Source organism: Microtus oregoni, unplaced genomic scaffold (genome assembly GCF_018167655.1).
Source record: "Microtus oregoni isolate MIOR12 unplaced genomic scaffold, Mior012 000005F_ref0000423, whole genome shotgun sequence".
NCBI lineage: Eukaryota > Metazoa > Chordata > Mammalia > Rodentia > Cricetidae > Microtus > Microtus oregoni.
The window spans coordinates 40,793,673-40,810,569 of record NW_024543064.1 but is presented as its reverse complement, the minus strand read 5'-3'; the positions used below and the strand labels follow the sequence as shown (position 1 = coordinate 40,810,569).

General features: G+C 41.7%; 1 protein-coding gene across 1 annotated transcript in view; it reads right to left on the bottom strand.

The window, feature by feature from the left end:
• Positions 1–2,902: 2,902 nt before the first annotated feature.
• Zyg11b (zyg-11 family member B, cell cycle regulator) overlaps positions 2,903–16,897 on the bottom strand; it is a 53,896-nt gene continuing 39,901 nt past the window's right edge. Inside the window, exons 9-14 of the mRNA XM_041651361.1 lie at positions 16,116–16,277; positions 15,964–16,011; positions 13,906–14,103; positions 13,724–13,776; positions 7,302–7,399; positions 2,903–5,042 (exon numbers count right to left, since the gene is read on the bottom strand). Of these exons, the coding sequence (XP_041507295.1) occupies positions 4,852–5,042; positions 7,302–7,399; positions 13,724–13,776; positions 13,906–14,103; positions 15,964–16,011; positions 16,116–16,277 (750 nt within the window). The 3' untranslated portion in view covers positions 2,903–4,851. The remainder of the gene's footprint in view (positions 5,043–7,301; positions 7,400–13,723; positions 13,777–13,905; positions 14,104–15,963; positions 16,012–16,115; positions 16,278–16,897) is intronic.

Sequence of the window (16,897 nt, the reverse complement as noted above, 5' to 3'; positions counted from 1 at the left end):
TTTTTTTAAAAAAATATTTTTTACGGTTTATTTAACTTTATTTTATGTGCATTGGTGTGAAGGTGTCAGATCCCCTGCAACTGGATCTTCAGACAACTGTGAGCTGCCATGTTGGTGCTGGGAACTGAACTCAGGTCCTCTGGAAGAGCAGTCAGTGCTCTTAACCACTGAGCCATCTCTCCAGCCCTGTTGTTTGTTTTTTTGAGACAGAGTTTCTCTGAAGCTTTGGGGGTGGGGGGATCTTTTTATGTTACCCAGGCTCATCTTAAACTCACATCTCACTTAAGTCCTCAAATTTAAGTACTCAAATGACCTTACCTCAGCCTCCCTGGCATCTGAGAATATAGGGGAAGACAGTATAGACCTCACAATCTTCCTGCCCCAGGACTTGCATGTTAGGTTACAGCATATGTTAGCACACTGCCTGGCATGTTCTTACCACTGGAGGCAGAGGCAGGCGGATCTCTGTGAGTTCGAGACCAGCCTGGTCTACAGAGCTAGTTCCAGGACAGGCTCCAAAGCCACAGAGAAACCCTGTCTCAAAAAACTGAAAAAAAAAAAAGAAAAGAAAAAAAAAGGCAAAAATAGCTGGGGGTGGTGGTTCATGCCTGTAATCTCAACATTTAGCATGGGGAGGCAGCATTCAAAGTCATCCTTAGATACATAGTTTGAGACCAGCTTGGGGTATGTAAGATCCTGTTTCAAATAAAAAATGAAGCAAAACCAAAAACTAAGCCAAACTTACTGTTCAATAAGTCACCCCAATTTTGCATATTTAATGTGTTCAGTAACATATACCAAAGGGGGGAAGTATGGTTGAAGAGCATCAAAGACAGACCAGTGTTATCTCAACAGTCATGCTGAAGTGACTAACAGTCAGGAAGGTGGTAAGGTGGTGTGTTTGGGGCTCACAGGCAGGATGGTTGAGAGTTCTAAACTAGTTCTAGTTACATGAAACAGAACAAAGGAAAACAAAAACAAGTAAAAAATATAAAAATTGAATAGGAAGACAACAGGCCAGCATAAAAGGACTCATTTGTAAGAGAAATATCATTAACTGGATTTATATGAGTGATGCAGTTTTTGTTTTGACACAAGGTCTCCCTGCATAGCCCTGGCTCTCCTGGAACTATGTCGATGAGACGAACCCTAAACTCACAGAAATCCACCTGCCTCTGCCTCCCAAGTACTGGAGTAAAGCCGTGAGCCACCAATCATGGCTGGTTGGTGGTTTGAAACATGAACCTTTGATTCTTTAGAAACAAAAAATAGAGAAGCGAACTCCCAGGGCGGTTTTCATTCATCCTGAGTGGGTGAACTCGCCTGCCGGGCTAACAAGCAGCAACAGTAATGGTCGATTTCTGAGCCTGTGGGTCTGATAGGGCTCTCTTAAACCTTTAAATCAGCTACAATCAGTAGTCACTGTGTCCACCCCATTACTTCTTGATTTATGGTTTTATTAAGATTTTTAGTTTTCTGATAGTAGGAATTTAACTCAGAGCCACTCACCCTAGTACTGAGCTGAGTTACACTCTCAGCCCAGGAGAAAAAGTCAGAGTATAAAGACCACAGCAAAACTTACTTGATGCACAAACACCAGATGCTTTGATCTGCTATACTTTGCTTTATTCGATTACAATCTTATGAAGTCTTATTTCATTTCCTTGCTGGGCGGGATGCTGGGGACTGGGCCTGGGACCGTGTGCATGTATTTCCTTCAGCTGACCCAAGTGTTACTACTCAATGGCTTGTGTCTGAGTACACTGATGGGTTCAACAAGGTCATTCAGCTTAGTCTAAGCTGCTTGAAAGCACACCCCTAAGCCAATGACTTTGGGAGTAGCAAGTACTTCATTATGGTCGCCAATTATGAAGGAGAGACCTGTTAGAGACTGGCTGGACAACCATACATGTATTTACTATATTTTGGCTATACTCAGGATTTAGCTATATTCAGCTATTTTCAGTTAGAATTGAAAATCCTGTCTTAATGACAGCTTTCAGAACCGTCCCAGAGCCAGACACAGCAGCACGTGCCTGGAATCTTAGCACTTACGCAGAGTTGTCAGCTGAGTGGGATCAAAGTCGACCACAACCCTGTGTCTCTATTTAGTGAGACGCTATCTCAAAAACAAAAACACACCACTCCCCAACAACCAAAAATCAAAAGCACAGAGGTGTTAACATCTTGATATATTTGGGATGTGAACAGTTTTTGTTTAGGTCTGGAATGAAGTCTTGACTGACCTGTGAAATATAAACTGAAATGTATTTGAGTCTTCATGTATCAGGTTACTGTGAAAAATTCTGTAGTTTTGGCTACTCTTGTTCTGCTTCTTGAGACAGGGTTTTGAATTTGCTATGCAGCTGGTGATATTGGGATTACAGGTGTATGCCACCACAGCTGGCTTCTTATTCTAAAGATTAGTAAAGCAGACAGTTTAGTATTGTTCTATAGCAACATGCACTCTTGTCCTGACATCTGAAGCCAAAGTTCTCAAATACGCTCTCCCCAAGCATACTAGGTAGACCTGGCTGGTCAATAGCACCAACTTGTGATTTACTGCAGAATATCCTGCTGTCAAAATTTTAATTTTAGACATTAAAATTGGGGGTGAAATGTTAACAAAAAGCAAAACTCCTTTGACAGAATTTTTCTCTAAACTATGATTAACTATGAAGAATGCATCCTTCTGTGGTGGAGCTGTTGAGACAAGCATCACTAGGTAGCCCAGGCTAGCCTCAAACTTCCAACAACCCTCTCTCTCCGTGGCAATCATAGGTTTGAGCAACCATTTCAGGCAAAAATGTATGTTATGGCTCTAAAAATCCCTGGAACCAATGAAGTAAGAATTAAACCACTGTTTTATATGGCTTTTTGATAATTCTGTGTATCTGTTTTCTTTTAGTTTGATTCAGTATTCATTCCTACAAAGGAAGCCCTAAACATTCAAGTCTGAAGTGCGACAGCAGTATAAACATGAGTCAGACATGTTAAAAGCATACGAATGAGTCAATCAGCTTGTTGGGTTTTTTTCTTTTTTTTTTTTTTTTTTATAGGCAGGGACTCTCATGTAGCCCAGGCTGGCTTAGAACTCACAATCCTCTTGCCTTCATATTCTACATTACAAGCCCCCATGCCCAGCTTAAACTAGCTCCCCTTTACACTGAAATATTGGTGAGTTATTTAAAAATATCATTTTAAAGTTCTATTGAAAGCATTTTAGATGTGTAGGAATAAAATGTGGTCATAAGAACTTTCAGGTTCAGCCCGCTCACAGAACGAGCTGCTGCTGTACTTGTTTGGGATGGGTCTCGCTATCATGCCACCTGCTCTGTGGTGCTTTAGATTAAGGGCAAGTGCTGCCAAGCTTCCTTAAAATTAAAAATTTGCTCTGTTTTGTGAGAAACAGTTTCCCTCTATGGCCCAGGCGGGCTTGCTACTCTGTAGTCTAAGTTCATCTCTAACTTCTAGTTCCTTCTGTCTCACCCTTGTGATTACTGGATTATAGGTCTCCACTATTTCCATCTTAAAATGGAAATTAAGTTTGTTGGTAACTTGATATATCCCAGGTTTGTAGGACAATAACTGACTCTTCATTATATCAACTATCTTAAAGGGCAGGCAACTGTCTAAAAGACGTCCATCAAAACTTTCCTTCTACCCACGCGGCTGCACGTGTAACCAGTTAGCAGCCTCTTCTTCTCCTGCACCTTTGAAGTGAGGTGTGGACATCTTCTTCTAACATGACACATAATGAAGATACACTAACAGTCTCTCTGACACAGACTGGCCTCAAACTCATGGCACCCTCCCCCCACCTCAGTCTCCTGAGTGAGTACAGGTATGAGCCATTTATGCTAACAGATAACCATATTTTATCAGAAGAGAGAAAATTAACATTTCTGTATGTAGTGCTGGGTATTGAATCCATACATGCTAAGAACACACTCTACCACTGAGCCACACCCCAACTCAAGGTTAAATTTTTATAGCAATTTTTCTGTTGTCAATTGTATTTTAACTAAGCAAGTTAACTCTGTAAATAGTCTACTCCACTGAATAAAAATGACTTTGGAAAAGAAGGGGTAAAACAGGCAGCTTAACCAGCGACATTTAAAAAACCGCACTCTTACAGCATGACAGCCAGTGTCTCTGAGAGGCTTTGACATGCAATGCTGTGACGCTACACTATGTAACTGGGCAAGTAGTTCTAGAAGCCTGCAGAAAGAGTCCACGCTCCCAGACTTCAGCTTGGAGAACAGCTCCTGCTCCCGGCCTTGGGAGAGGGGCTCAAGGAGAACCTGTCCATTCTCAGAGCTAAAAAAGCAATGTCTAATTCCTCTTCAACTCCGTTCTTCTTTCATAGCTTCTCTTTCGTTTTTCTTTGACTGCCATCCAGGCTCCAAACAGCAGAGCTTCCAGAGGCACAACAGTTTCCACTCATACAAACAAGTGCATCTTGTGGAAGACACACAGAGAATGAAGGCATTTTTACAGAAGCGTAATAAATCTTACAATCGAACAGTGCTGATGTTGCGTCAGCAGCCCTGCTCACACTGCAAATTACCTGGAAGGGCTCGAGAGAAGTCTGGCCTAAGGGTTCGTGCAATTTATCATAAGACTGTAGAATCTCAAGCACAGGTTAAGTTCAAACATGAAAGATTTCCTAAAAGATAATAATGAAGGAAGACCTTTCTCCTCCTAAGTTAAAAATCACAGAACAAATCAGACTGTACATTACCAAGCCCAGATGGATCACAGGACTCTTATCACAGACATCCCCACACCAGAGAGCACACCATTCCACAAAAATGATTTCCACTGTTCATTTCTAACTGTCTATGGCTATCAATTTAGTCGGGCCTGGGGCTGCTTTTTACAGGGAGGGGGCCTCCCATGGCGCACAATGTGCTTTTCTAAACTGTCCAGAATGGCTACAGCAATCTGCTGGACGTAGGGGTCTGTCTGCTCATGCTCTTTGATGTTGTACAAATGCTGCAGTCCTCCTTCTTCAATCAGCATGCTGCAATACCTTGAAGCTGAAAGAAAACATGACATTTCTCTTAAAATATTTTTGTTTTGAAGTTATCCCACAAACCAAACAAATTCTCCAGAGCTTAAAACAAAACAAAATACATCAAAGGCCAGGCATGGTGGTACATGAAGTATATCTACATACTAAAGACTCTGTCAAAAAAAAAAAAAAGCTGGGCGATGGTGGTGCACGCCTGTAATCCCAGCACTCGAGAGGCAGAGGCAGGCGGATCTCTGTGAGTTCGAGACCAGCCTGGTCTACAGAGCTAGTTCCAGGAGAGGCTCCAAAGCCACAGAGAAACCCTGTCTCGAAAAACCAAAAAAAAAAAAAAAAAAAAAAAGAGAGAGAGAGGACGGATCTCCGTGAGTTCGAGGCCAGCCTGGTCTACAGGAGCTAATTCCAGGACAAGCGTTCACCTCTATTAATCTCTTTATTTCTTTGAATTCAGGAATCTTAAAAAGAATTATTCTTATTTTATGTGTATGGGTATTTTGTCTACTTCTCTACATGTATGTCTGTGTATCCCTTTTATGCCAGGACCCAGCGAAAGGCAGAAAAAGGTATCATATCCCCTGGAACTGGAGTTACAGATGGTTGAATCACTATGTGGATGTGAGAATCCCAAACTCAGATCCTCCAGAAGAACAGCTGGTGCTCTTAACTGTTGAGCCATCTCTTTAGCCCAGCCTTTTGTTTTGTTGAAACAGGTTTCTCTGTGTAGTCCTGGCTGTCCCTGAACTTGCTCTGTAGACCACACAGGCTTTGAACTCAGAGATCCACCGGCCTCTGCCTCAGAAGTGCTGGGATTAAAGGCGTGTGCCACCATGCCTGGCTACCCAACTATTTTTTTTAAACGTACCTATTTCTTTCTCTCTTTCTGATTTGTTTTTCTTGTAAGACATGGTCTTGTCATGCAGATCAGACTGGCTCTAAACTTTTTTTGACCCTGTCTCAACTTCCTTAGTAGTGGAACATAAGTGTGCCACAAAGCACACCTGCCAAACACTTTGGAAGGATTCACTTAATTCGTAACACGACCTAAATCTCTTATTCTATATTTTAAGTGTCGTGGGCCTGGGAAAATGGTTCAGTGGGTACAAGGGTTTGCTGTCCAAGCACAAGAGCCTGAGTTCTAATTCTAGAACCCACATAAAAAGTCAGGCATGGCCATGTGTGCATGTAATTTCAGCTTTATGGGATGAGAAAGGCCAGTTCCATTAAATCCCTGGCCAGCCAACCTACCCAAAACAGCAAACTTTTGGTTCAGTGAGAATAAGGCAGAAGGCAAGAGAGAAAGACACCTACACCCTCCTCTGGCCTTTGAATGGGTGCATGCACACACAAAATCATGTGTGTATCTCCCACACACACAGAGAAACACACACATGCACACACACACTTGCAAGTAAATGTACTTAAAAATCCAGGAGTCATGGAGCATCCCTTTAATCCCAGAACTTGGGAGGCAAACAGGTGGATCTCTGTCAGTTCAAGTCCAGCCTGGTCTATATAGTAAGACCTATTTCAAACAAAACAGAAAACAGTCGGATATACACTTTAAAAATTGCTTTTGAGCTGGGTGTGGTGGCACCTTTAACCCCAGCACTCAGGCAGAGGCAGGCAGATCTATACGAGTTCAAGGCCAGTCTGGTGTACTGAAAGAATTCCAGAACTGGCTCTGTAGCTACTACAAAACCTTGTCTTGCCGGGCGGTGGTGGCGCACGCTTTAATCCCAGCACTCGGGAGGCAGAGGCAGGTGGATCTCTGTGAGTTCGAGGCCAGCCTGGTCTAGAAGAGCTAGTGCCAGGACAGGCTCCAAAGCTACAAAGAAACCCTGTCTCGAAATATCAAAAAAAAAAAAAAAAAAAAAAAAGAACAAACCTTGTCTTGACACCCCCCCCCCAAAAAAACCCCAAACCAAACCAACATCTTTTTTTTAAAAAAAAAAAAAAAAAACAAAAAACAAAAAACCTTTGTCTTTCTGGGCTGAAGGTGTGTGCGTGTGCGCATACAGGCATACACACACACACGACTTGTCCAGCCATGTTCTAGGCATGGTGGTACATATCCATCTCACCGACTCAGAAAGTTGAGGCACGAGAACTGCTGAGAGTTTATGGCCAGCCTGAGCTATATAGTCAGTTCTGTCCCAGCTTGTCAGGACTACATAGGAAAGACTCAACAACCCTTCACCCCTCAAAATGACTTTCTTTCTGTAAAGGAGCATTTCACCTGAACCATAGTTCTAATTTTGGTACATACGGTTCTTGCTGCAAACATGTTGCATGGCCCAAACTGCCCATAGCTGGACTCCCGGTGTTGTAAAACAGCCAAGCAGTGGGAAAAATGGATTAAAGGACCTAAAGGTTCAAAACAAAAGAATCAAAGTCACATTTTATACAAGCATCATTTTCTAAGCAGTGATTCTTACGTCGTTAAGAAAAGGCATGCTATTTCTAGACTGATACAAAGGGTCAATACACATCTTCTCTTTGTCACAGTTACTTCAGAAAGGATTGCACTGAGACACAGTAGCACACAAAAGGTATTTAATACACTGTATGAAGGGAGGGGGTGAGGATTTTCAAAAGTCTTTGTTTTGTTTTCCTTTTTGGTCTTCCCCCTTAGATATCTGAAAAAGTACACTTTACACTTTAAAATTAGTTTTAATCGGGAGGCAGAAGCAGATGGAGTTCTGTGAGTTTGAGGTCAGACTGGTTTACAGACTGAGTTCCAGGACAGCCAGAGTGAGGAAGAAAGATGCATCTTTAAAAAAACAAAAACAAAAACAGATGAGGGGATGGTGGGGGGAGAAGAAGTAAAGGCGTGCATATTAATAAGGGGAGTCATTCACCAAGGAGCTGGAACAGCTATGCACACAGATGCACCTGGGGCATCTGGGGCTGCTAGCTTCAGAAAAAAACAGCCTGGGCCACGTAAGAGCCTTAAAAGAATAACCTAATGGTGTACCCTCACAGACCTAGAAAAACAGCACACCCCAACACAGTGCGTGATAGGAAACAATAAACAGGGATGAAAGCTATGAACATGGAGACTAAACCAATGCACAGATCAATCAAGGAGTGGCTTAGAAAAATTAAAATGGGCAGTTCACTTAGGCAAACTAACCAAAAGAAAGAGATGGCCCACACTAATACAATTAGAGATTTTAAAGATGTTATAACAGATTACAATGAAGTTCTGAGGATAATTAGAGAATATTTGAAAAAGTATATTACAGAAAATTGGAAAAATGGATAATATTCTAAATGATCTACTAAAATTAAGCCAAGAGGACATACACAACTTAAAACAGATTAATAACAAGCAAAAAGACTGAAAGAGGATGGAGGGAAGCAGGAATGGTGGTGAACCTCTAGTCCCAACACTCGAGTGGCAGACAGATCACAAGGAGCTAACGGTCTAAACAGTGAGTTCTGGGCCAGTCAGGGCTATGTAGTGAAACCTGCCTAAAAAATAAATAAAATAAAATAAACCAACTGCCAAAACAAATAAAAAAATCCAAAAGTAAATTAAATTCTTACAGAGCAAATTTAAGAATATGTTTAGAAGACTGTGTATCATGACCAAGCTGGCTTCATTCCAGGGGTTCAGGATAGCTCAACATATGCACATCAATAAACAGCACGTAAACAGACTTGAGAACAAAAATATCGATCATCTCAAAGTTCAGCTCTCATGATAAAAGTCTGAGCACATCAGCCTGATACAACAGACCCATGCAGGCTCCCACTATACACCAAATGGCAAAAAGGTATTTCCTTTAAAACCAGGACTGAGACAAGGGTGTTCACTTCCTCCACTGTTACTTAATTTAGGACTCAAGTTTCTAGAGAAATAAGACAAAAGAATGTAATAAATGAGGCATAAACGGAAAAGGAGGGTATCAAATTATTACTATTTGCAGATAATTCTTAGTCCTATTAAATATTTTCAGCAAAGTAGCAGCATACAAAACCAATATCCCTATAGTGGTATATTACTTGTGTTTTAATAAGTAAGGATGGCCTGAAGATCAGTGCAAAGCAGCCACACCAGTCAGCCATACAGGCCAGGGAGTGGTGGCACACCTTTAATCCCAGCACTAGAGAGGAGTATAAAACAGGAGGAGACAGGTCTCACACTCAGTCTGATTCTGAGGATTCGTGGAGGCAGGATCTCCTTTCAGTCTGAGGATTTCATAGAGGTGAAAGCTCTCTAGTGGCTTGGCTGCTTTGATTTTCTGATCTTCAGGTTGAACCCCAATATCTGTCTCTGGGTTTGCATTATTCGTGCTATACACCGCCAAATCAGTAGCCTTTCTATATAGCAGTAGCAATTTACTGAGAAATAATTCAAGGAAGAAAATTCCATGCAGAATAACTTCACAAAAAATAACATATCCAGAAATAAACCTAGCCAGGGAACTAAAATCTTCTAGAATGAAGACCTGAAGATACCAAGAAGGAAACTGGAGGACACACTGAAAGACAGAAAGGCCTCCAAGCTCACGGCTGGTGTAATTAATGGTGTGAAAATGGTCACGTGACTGAAGGCGACCTGCAGATTCAACACTACCTCTATGAAAATCCAATGACATTCTTTACAGAACTAGAAAAGCCACCCTAAAGTTCTCATTAAAACACACAAGCAGGGCTGTGACATGGCCTCTGGGGTAAACACTTGCAGTGCAGGTCGCCTGAGAAAGTGAGCTCCAGACCTTGGACAGAAAACAACTGACTGCAAAGGTTCTCCTGTCTAATGCATGTTGGCAAGAGCACCCCACACACAAATAATAATCTACTTCTAAAAAGAAACAGAAAAGATCCTGAATGTGTCAAAACAATCTAAGCAGAAAAGAGCACTGCTGAAGATGGCAGACCTCGAACTATACCACAGAGCCATAACAAAACAGCACGCACCGGGACAAAACCAGACATGTAGGCTAGTGCAATAAAAAAGGAGAACTCAAATATGCCTACAAAACTACAGCCACCACCTTTGACAGTGGAGAGATGGCTGAGCAGTTAAGAGCACTGGCTGCCCTTCCAGAGAAGCAGAATGACTACGTATGGAAAGCAAGAGGTCAGAGACAGGGAGGAAGGGAAGGCAGTGTAGGTAAGAGCAAAATTACAAATAAAACACATGACTTTTCCAAAAAAATTAAAGTAACATACATTTAAAAATCTTTCTTTCTGGGCTAGTGAGATGGCTTAGCAAAAAAAGGCACTTACTACCAAGTCTAACAACCTAGGTTCAATGCGCTGACCCCCATGTTGGAAGGAGAGAACCAACTCAAAGTTGTCCTCTGGCCTTCACATGCATACAATAGTATACACAAGCATCCCTGCTCCTCACACAAAATAAATAATCATAAGAAAAAGATTTAAATACTTTTCCTTATTTTTTTAAAGACAGTCTCACCCTTTAACCAATGCTAAACACTTTGAATTTCCTGTGATCTTACCTTAGCCTCCCTGGTGCTACAGTTACAGGCACAAGCCCTCACATGCATCACCCGCCCGACTTCACTTCTTTTTTTCCTTTGTCTTTTTTTTTTGGGGGGGGGGGTCAAGACAGAGTTTCCCTGTGTAGCACTAGCTGTCCTGGAACTCACTCTGTAGACCAGGCTGGCCTTGAGCTCAGAGATCCACGCCTTTGCCTCCTAAGAGCTGGTGTTAAAGACACGTGCAACTACCACTCCCCAGCTGTTGTTAACTTAAAGATTTTATTTTGACTGGAGTGACGTAAAAGTACAATCTTGGGTGCTTTGGTCCTGCTTTTTACTTTCTTTAAAGGCTCCTGAAATACTGGCAGATACCATCTTCTTTGGAGAGAGACACTGAGAAGTTTTAATATTCTGCTAGCTCTTTTGGGCCCTGACTGCTAAGGCACAGTATCTTTCAGTCCAGGAATATCCCTTCCCAAACCGTTCTTGCTCTCCAATAACCAAGTTGAGACCACTCAGATTGAGGCTTGTGCTTCCTCTCTCCAATTCTCCTTGGTCTATAAGAATGCCCCTTTGGAGCACACGCCCTTTTTAATTCCAGCACTGAAGAGGCAGAGGCAGGCATATCTACAGAGCAAGTTCCAGGACAGCCAGGGCAACAAAGAGAAACCCTGTGCGGGGAGGCGAGGGGACAAACCTAGGAAACAAAGAGCCCTTCAGTCATTAGCAGGTACCCTCTACCATCAGTCAGAACCGCTTGTGTCATAGGAAAACACTGTAATTCCCACCACTGATTTGGACTACATAATCCTTTCACTCTTCAGCCAAAATACCAGGAGCTACTTCTGTGGTCATGAGCTTCTTATAGAAAGAGGAGGCTTGCATTCATCGTCCACTACAATGAGTTTCTTTCTTTTTTTTTTTTAAACATTGCTAAATACTCTTTATTTGATATATTATACATAGACCACAGTAAGTGTCTTTCAATGGTAAAAGGCAGCATCCTTTGACTTAGGGAATTCTAATAAAATAACACCACTGAGTCAAGAATAGACAATTGCCCCCTGATCTTTAGCCATTGCCTGTAACAGCAGGGAGTACAAACTTTACCACAGGCGAGTCTTCTCGTTTCTGAGATGGTGACAGAATTCCCCAGTGTTTAAACATATTCATATGTCCAATTATATAAATTTACTTATAAGACCATTTAGTAGGTTTGAGGTGCCCTTAAATGTGTTATGTAGCCTAGCTCGCTCTCCTCCATTTGCCTCTTTTTTAAAGTTATTATTACTGTGTAGTGTGTATGAGTGCATGCGCAACAGCAAGCAGTCAGAGGACAACTCTTGGCAGTCAATCTCTCTCCACCGTAGTGGAGGAACCTAACTCAAACTGTCAGCTAAGTCCTTACCCACTGTAGTGGAGGAACCTAACTCAAACTGTCAGCTAAGTCCTTACCCATTGAATTATCTTGCCTCTTGAGTGCTGGCGTTATAGAGATAACACACACGGCCTTAAGATACACACTTTAATCCCAGCACTCAGGGGGCAGAGGCAGGCATGGATCTCTGTGAGTTCGAGGCCAGCCTGATCTATGAAGCAAGTTCCAGGATAGCCAGGACTGTTAGACAGAGAGACCCTGTCTCGGAGGACCAAAACAGACAGACAGATAGTTTAAAGACCTTGATGTATAAAGTAGGAATGGAGACTGGCGATAATAACTGACAGAACACCACAAAGAAGGCACAGATTTGGTTTTCTCTTTGTGTTGTTCTAAACAAAATGGGTTTAAAAACTATTCAAGAGGGGTTGGAGAGATGGCTTAGCAGTTAAGAGCACTGGCTGCACCGGGCGGTGGTGGCGCACGCCTTTAATCCCAGCACTCGGGAGGCAGAGGCAGGCGGATCTCTGTGAGTTCGAGACCAGTCTGGTCTACAAGAGCTAGTTCCAGGACAGGCTCCAAAACCACAGAGAAACCCTGTCTCGGAAAAAAAAAAAAAAAAAGAGCACTGGCTGCTATTCCAGAAGCCCCAGGCTTGATTCCCAGCTCCCACATTGGTTCACAACCATCTGCAACTCAACTTCAGTTCCAGAGGATTGACTCCACGGTCTCTGAGGGAACTGTATGGATATGGTATACAGACATACAATCAGGCCAAACACTTCCCATCCGCACAAAATTAAAATCAAATCTAAAACAAGTCAATAACATACCAGAATGTATGAAGTAACCAATAAAAATAAGTTATGATAAAATTATGCAGCGATGCAAATATTTCAGACAATAAGTTGCCTATATTATCACTTAATTGTCATAGACAGATTTAGCCTTCCAGAATGCAGTTTTTGTTGTTACTGTTGTTATTATTGGGGGGGGGGTAAGGGCAGGATGGGAGTTGAGGTCTCCTGTAGCCTAGGATGACCTTCAACTTCTGATCTTCCTATCTCCACTGCCCCAGAATTAGCATTTCTTTTCTTTTCTTTTCTTTTCTTTTCTTTTTTTTTTTTTTTTGTTTTTTGAGACAGGGTTTCTCTGTGGTTTTGGAGCCTGTCCTGGAACTAGCTCTTGTAGACCAGGCTGCAGAATTAGCATTTCTGTCTCAAGCAGTCACACTCAGTTTATGTAGTGACAGGGATCCAAAGTCCAGGGTTTTATAAATCACAGACAGCACTGTACCAGGTAGAGAACCCCAGCCTTCTCAATCTCTTTAAATTTGAACAGCAGAGAACAAATTCCAGAGAATCTACTTTCAATAAATATGGATAAAGAAGAGAATATTGAATGAATAGTAGAAAATAAATCAAAATACTTTTTTTTCTTTTTTTTATTAATTTATTTGTTATGTATACAATAGTCTATCTGTATGTATGCCTGCAGGCCAGAAGAGGGCACCTGACCCCATTACAGATGGTTGTGAGCCACCATGTGGTTGCTGGGAATTGAACTCAGGACCTTTGGAAGAGCAGGCAATGCTCTTAACCACTGAGCCATCTCTCCAGCCCCCTCAAAATACTTTTTAAAGCCCCCTTGAGACTAGGTCTTGTCCTATAGCCCAGGCTGGCTGGGAACTTGGCAATCCTGTCTCAGCCTCCTCGGTGCTGGGATTATAAGCATGTACCACCATGAGCAGTTACTTTACATGACTTTACTCAAAACTAATACTATGAGAGATACTTGAAGTAATGATCATAAAAACAAAAAAAAGTGACCAGATTACTTAATAATCATGCTAATTACCTGTATGCTACCATCTCACACTCTGGAGTTGGCCATTTCAAAATAGCTGAATGCTAGAAGACATAAAACATAGGATATATTACAATACTTATTTTTTAACAATATTACTTCATAATGAAGCTTTCATATTTAACTATAACAATTTAACTTATATCATTCCAGAAAATATCAAATGACCCTACCAAATCATCAAGAAGAGAATTCCTCTGGCTACGGCTCAAGGTCCATGCTTGTTCACCTCTGGATATTAAGTGGGCGATAATCCCAGCTGCAAAGTAACTGACTTCTACTTCCACACTGTGCAGGAGACTGCTGATATGGTCTATGAAGTCCTTCCACATTAGTTCAGAATGGAGCTCTTGTACTTCAGCTATATTGTTCTGGGAGGAAAAGAAGGTATAAAAGTTAGTCTTAGCTGGACGGTGGTGGCGCACGCCTTTAGTCCCAGCACTCGGGAGGCAGAGGCAGGCGGATCTCGGTGAGTTTGAGGCCAGCCTGGTCTACATGAGCTAGTTCCAGGATAGGCTCCAAAGCTACAGAGAAACCAACTGGAAAAACAAAACCAAAACAAAAAAGTTAGTCTTATGCAAATTACATGGTTAAGAGGACTGTTTTCAGACACTAGACAAGCACTCCTGGTGATCTCTGACAAAGTATGCAAGCTGGTCGCTTTGCAGACTGAAGTAGAGGTAAGGGGAATAGCAGTAGTTTGGGTAATAAATGTCCCCTATACTCTTAGATACTTGAACTGATGATGCTGTTGGGAGGTTTAGGAAGTGTGGCTTGTTGTAGGAGTTTATCACTAGGGGCTTACTTCAAGGTTTCAAAGTCTTGCACCATTCCTGGTGCCCCTTCTGCATCATGCTTGTAATTCATGATATGAGCTGCCATCCTGATACTGGCTGTCATCATAAGAGTCTTTCTCCAAAAAGTTTTTTTGACTAAGTTCAACACTAGCCTAGTGCAGAACCCAGAGGTCAGGGGAAGGCTTGTGATCCCCTGGCTGGAGCTGCAGGTGACTGTGATTGTCCACAGGGGTGTAGGGACTTGACCTGGGTCTTCTGGAAGAGCAACCAACACTTTCTTTTTCCTTTTTTCAAGACAGGGTCTCACTCTGTGGACAAGGCTATCATCAATCTCACAGAGATCCACCTGTCTCTGTCTCCTGAGTACGGAATTGAGGGGGTGCACCACTACACCAGGCTTGTTTTATCTTTTTAATTTAATAATTATATCTATTTTCCATTTTCTCTAGATGTTCAAAAACAACACAACATCATCTTTCTATATTTCTTCTGGTTTTTTCTTAGATAGGTCTCACTATGTAGGTTAGCTCTGAATTTACAGATTCACCTGCACTACCACATCAGCTTCCTTCTTTCTTCTTGAGACAAGGTATCATGAAACCCTGGCTATGCAGAAGATGCTTTGAACTTCTGATTCTCCTATTCTTATCCTTCACCTCCCAAGTGGTAAGATTACAGGTGTATGTAATCTCATTCTTATGCTTTATACTCATGGTTTATACTTTCTTTAAACACGCAAATTTATGTGATGTAGAGGATGAAAACCAAGTTTCATGCATGCTAGGCATACACTCTTCTAACTGACCTATATCCCCATTTATTTATCGTGTGTGTGTGTGTGTGTGTGTGTGTGTGTGTGTGTATCTCACATGTATAAGTCAGAAGACAACTTGGAGGTGAGTTCGTCTATCATGTGGTTTGAGGATCAAGCTCCTATCATCAGGCTCCTGTAGCACAAATAATAAAAACCCAGTGACAGATATTGGGGTTCAAGCTAAAATCAGAAAAGCAAAGTGGCCAGCACTGGCTCTTACCTCCACTGAAATGGGCAACCTACCTCCACAAATACTCAGACTGAGACTGAGCCCGAGACCTGTCTCCACCCATTTTATATTCCTCTCTAGTGCTAGGATTAAAGGTGTGCACCACCACCGCCCAGCCTCTATGGTTAACTAGTGTACTAGTGTGGCTGCTGGGATTAAAGGTGTGTGTCACTACTGCCTGGCCTATACAGCTTACTAGTGTGGCTACTTTGCCCTCTGACCTTCAAGTAAGCTTTATTTATTAAAACACAAATAATATATCACTGTAGGTTCTGCGAGGAGTATCCTAACCAACTTGGGCCTTGAGGGCCCAAGCAGCAACTTTCAATGTATACACTCAGACAGAAAATAATTATGCTTTTGAATTAATCAGGAATGATGTATAACTTACCAAAAGACCTAGAACTTTTTGTTGAATGGATGACTCAGTTGGGAAAGACTACAAAAGAAAGAGAATGTGTAACTATCTAAAGAAACAAATATAACAAATAAGTGCTCAAAGAAATCACCCACATCAGCGGCTAAGTATATTCTCATTCTAACCTCTAGAACTCTCATGAAGAGCTCTAACCCTTGATTTTCAATGAAGTGTCTGCATGTTGTTGGGGATTCATCTGTGAGGTTCCAGAGTGCACTCAAAGTAAATTTCAATGTAGTATCCACTGAATTTTGATTAGTTTTCTGCTTCACTATTTGAAGAAGTTGCTAAGGAAGAAAAAGAGAATTTTTCATTATTGAGTTGTCATAATCTGAGATTACCAATAAGCACAAATCCATGAGGAATATTCTCATAGTTTAAAGCATTCCCTGTAGGGGCTGGAGAGATGGCTCAGTGGTTAAGAGCATTGCCTGCTCTTCCAAAGGTCCTGAGTTCAATTCCCAGCAACCACATGGTGGCTCACAACCATCTGTAATGAGGTCTGGTGCCCTCTTCTGGCCTGCAGGCATATACACAGACAGAATATTGTATACATAATAAATAAATAAATATTTCAAAAAATAAATAAATAAATAAAGCATTCCCTGTAAAGGTTAAAACTTTGTCTATCTGTCCATCCATCCATCCATCTATCTAGTAGGGGGCGCATGTCCAAGTCACAGCATGTTTGTAGAGGTCTGTGAGTTCCACCCTGTGGGTCCTGGGGATTGAAACAGGGTTGGCAGAAAGCATCTTCTTGGTGAGCCATCTTGCTAGCCCTAGTATGTTTTTGTTTTGTTTCTTCAGATAGTTTTGCTATACAACCCAGGGCTAGTCAACTTGACACAAGCTACAGTCACTTTGGAAGAGGGACTCTCTTTCTTTTTTAAAATCATCTATTTAAATT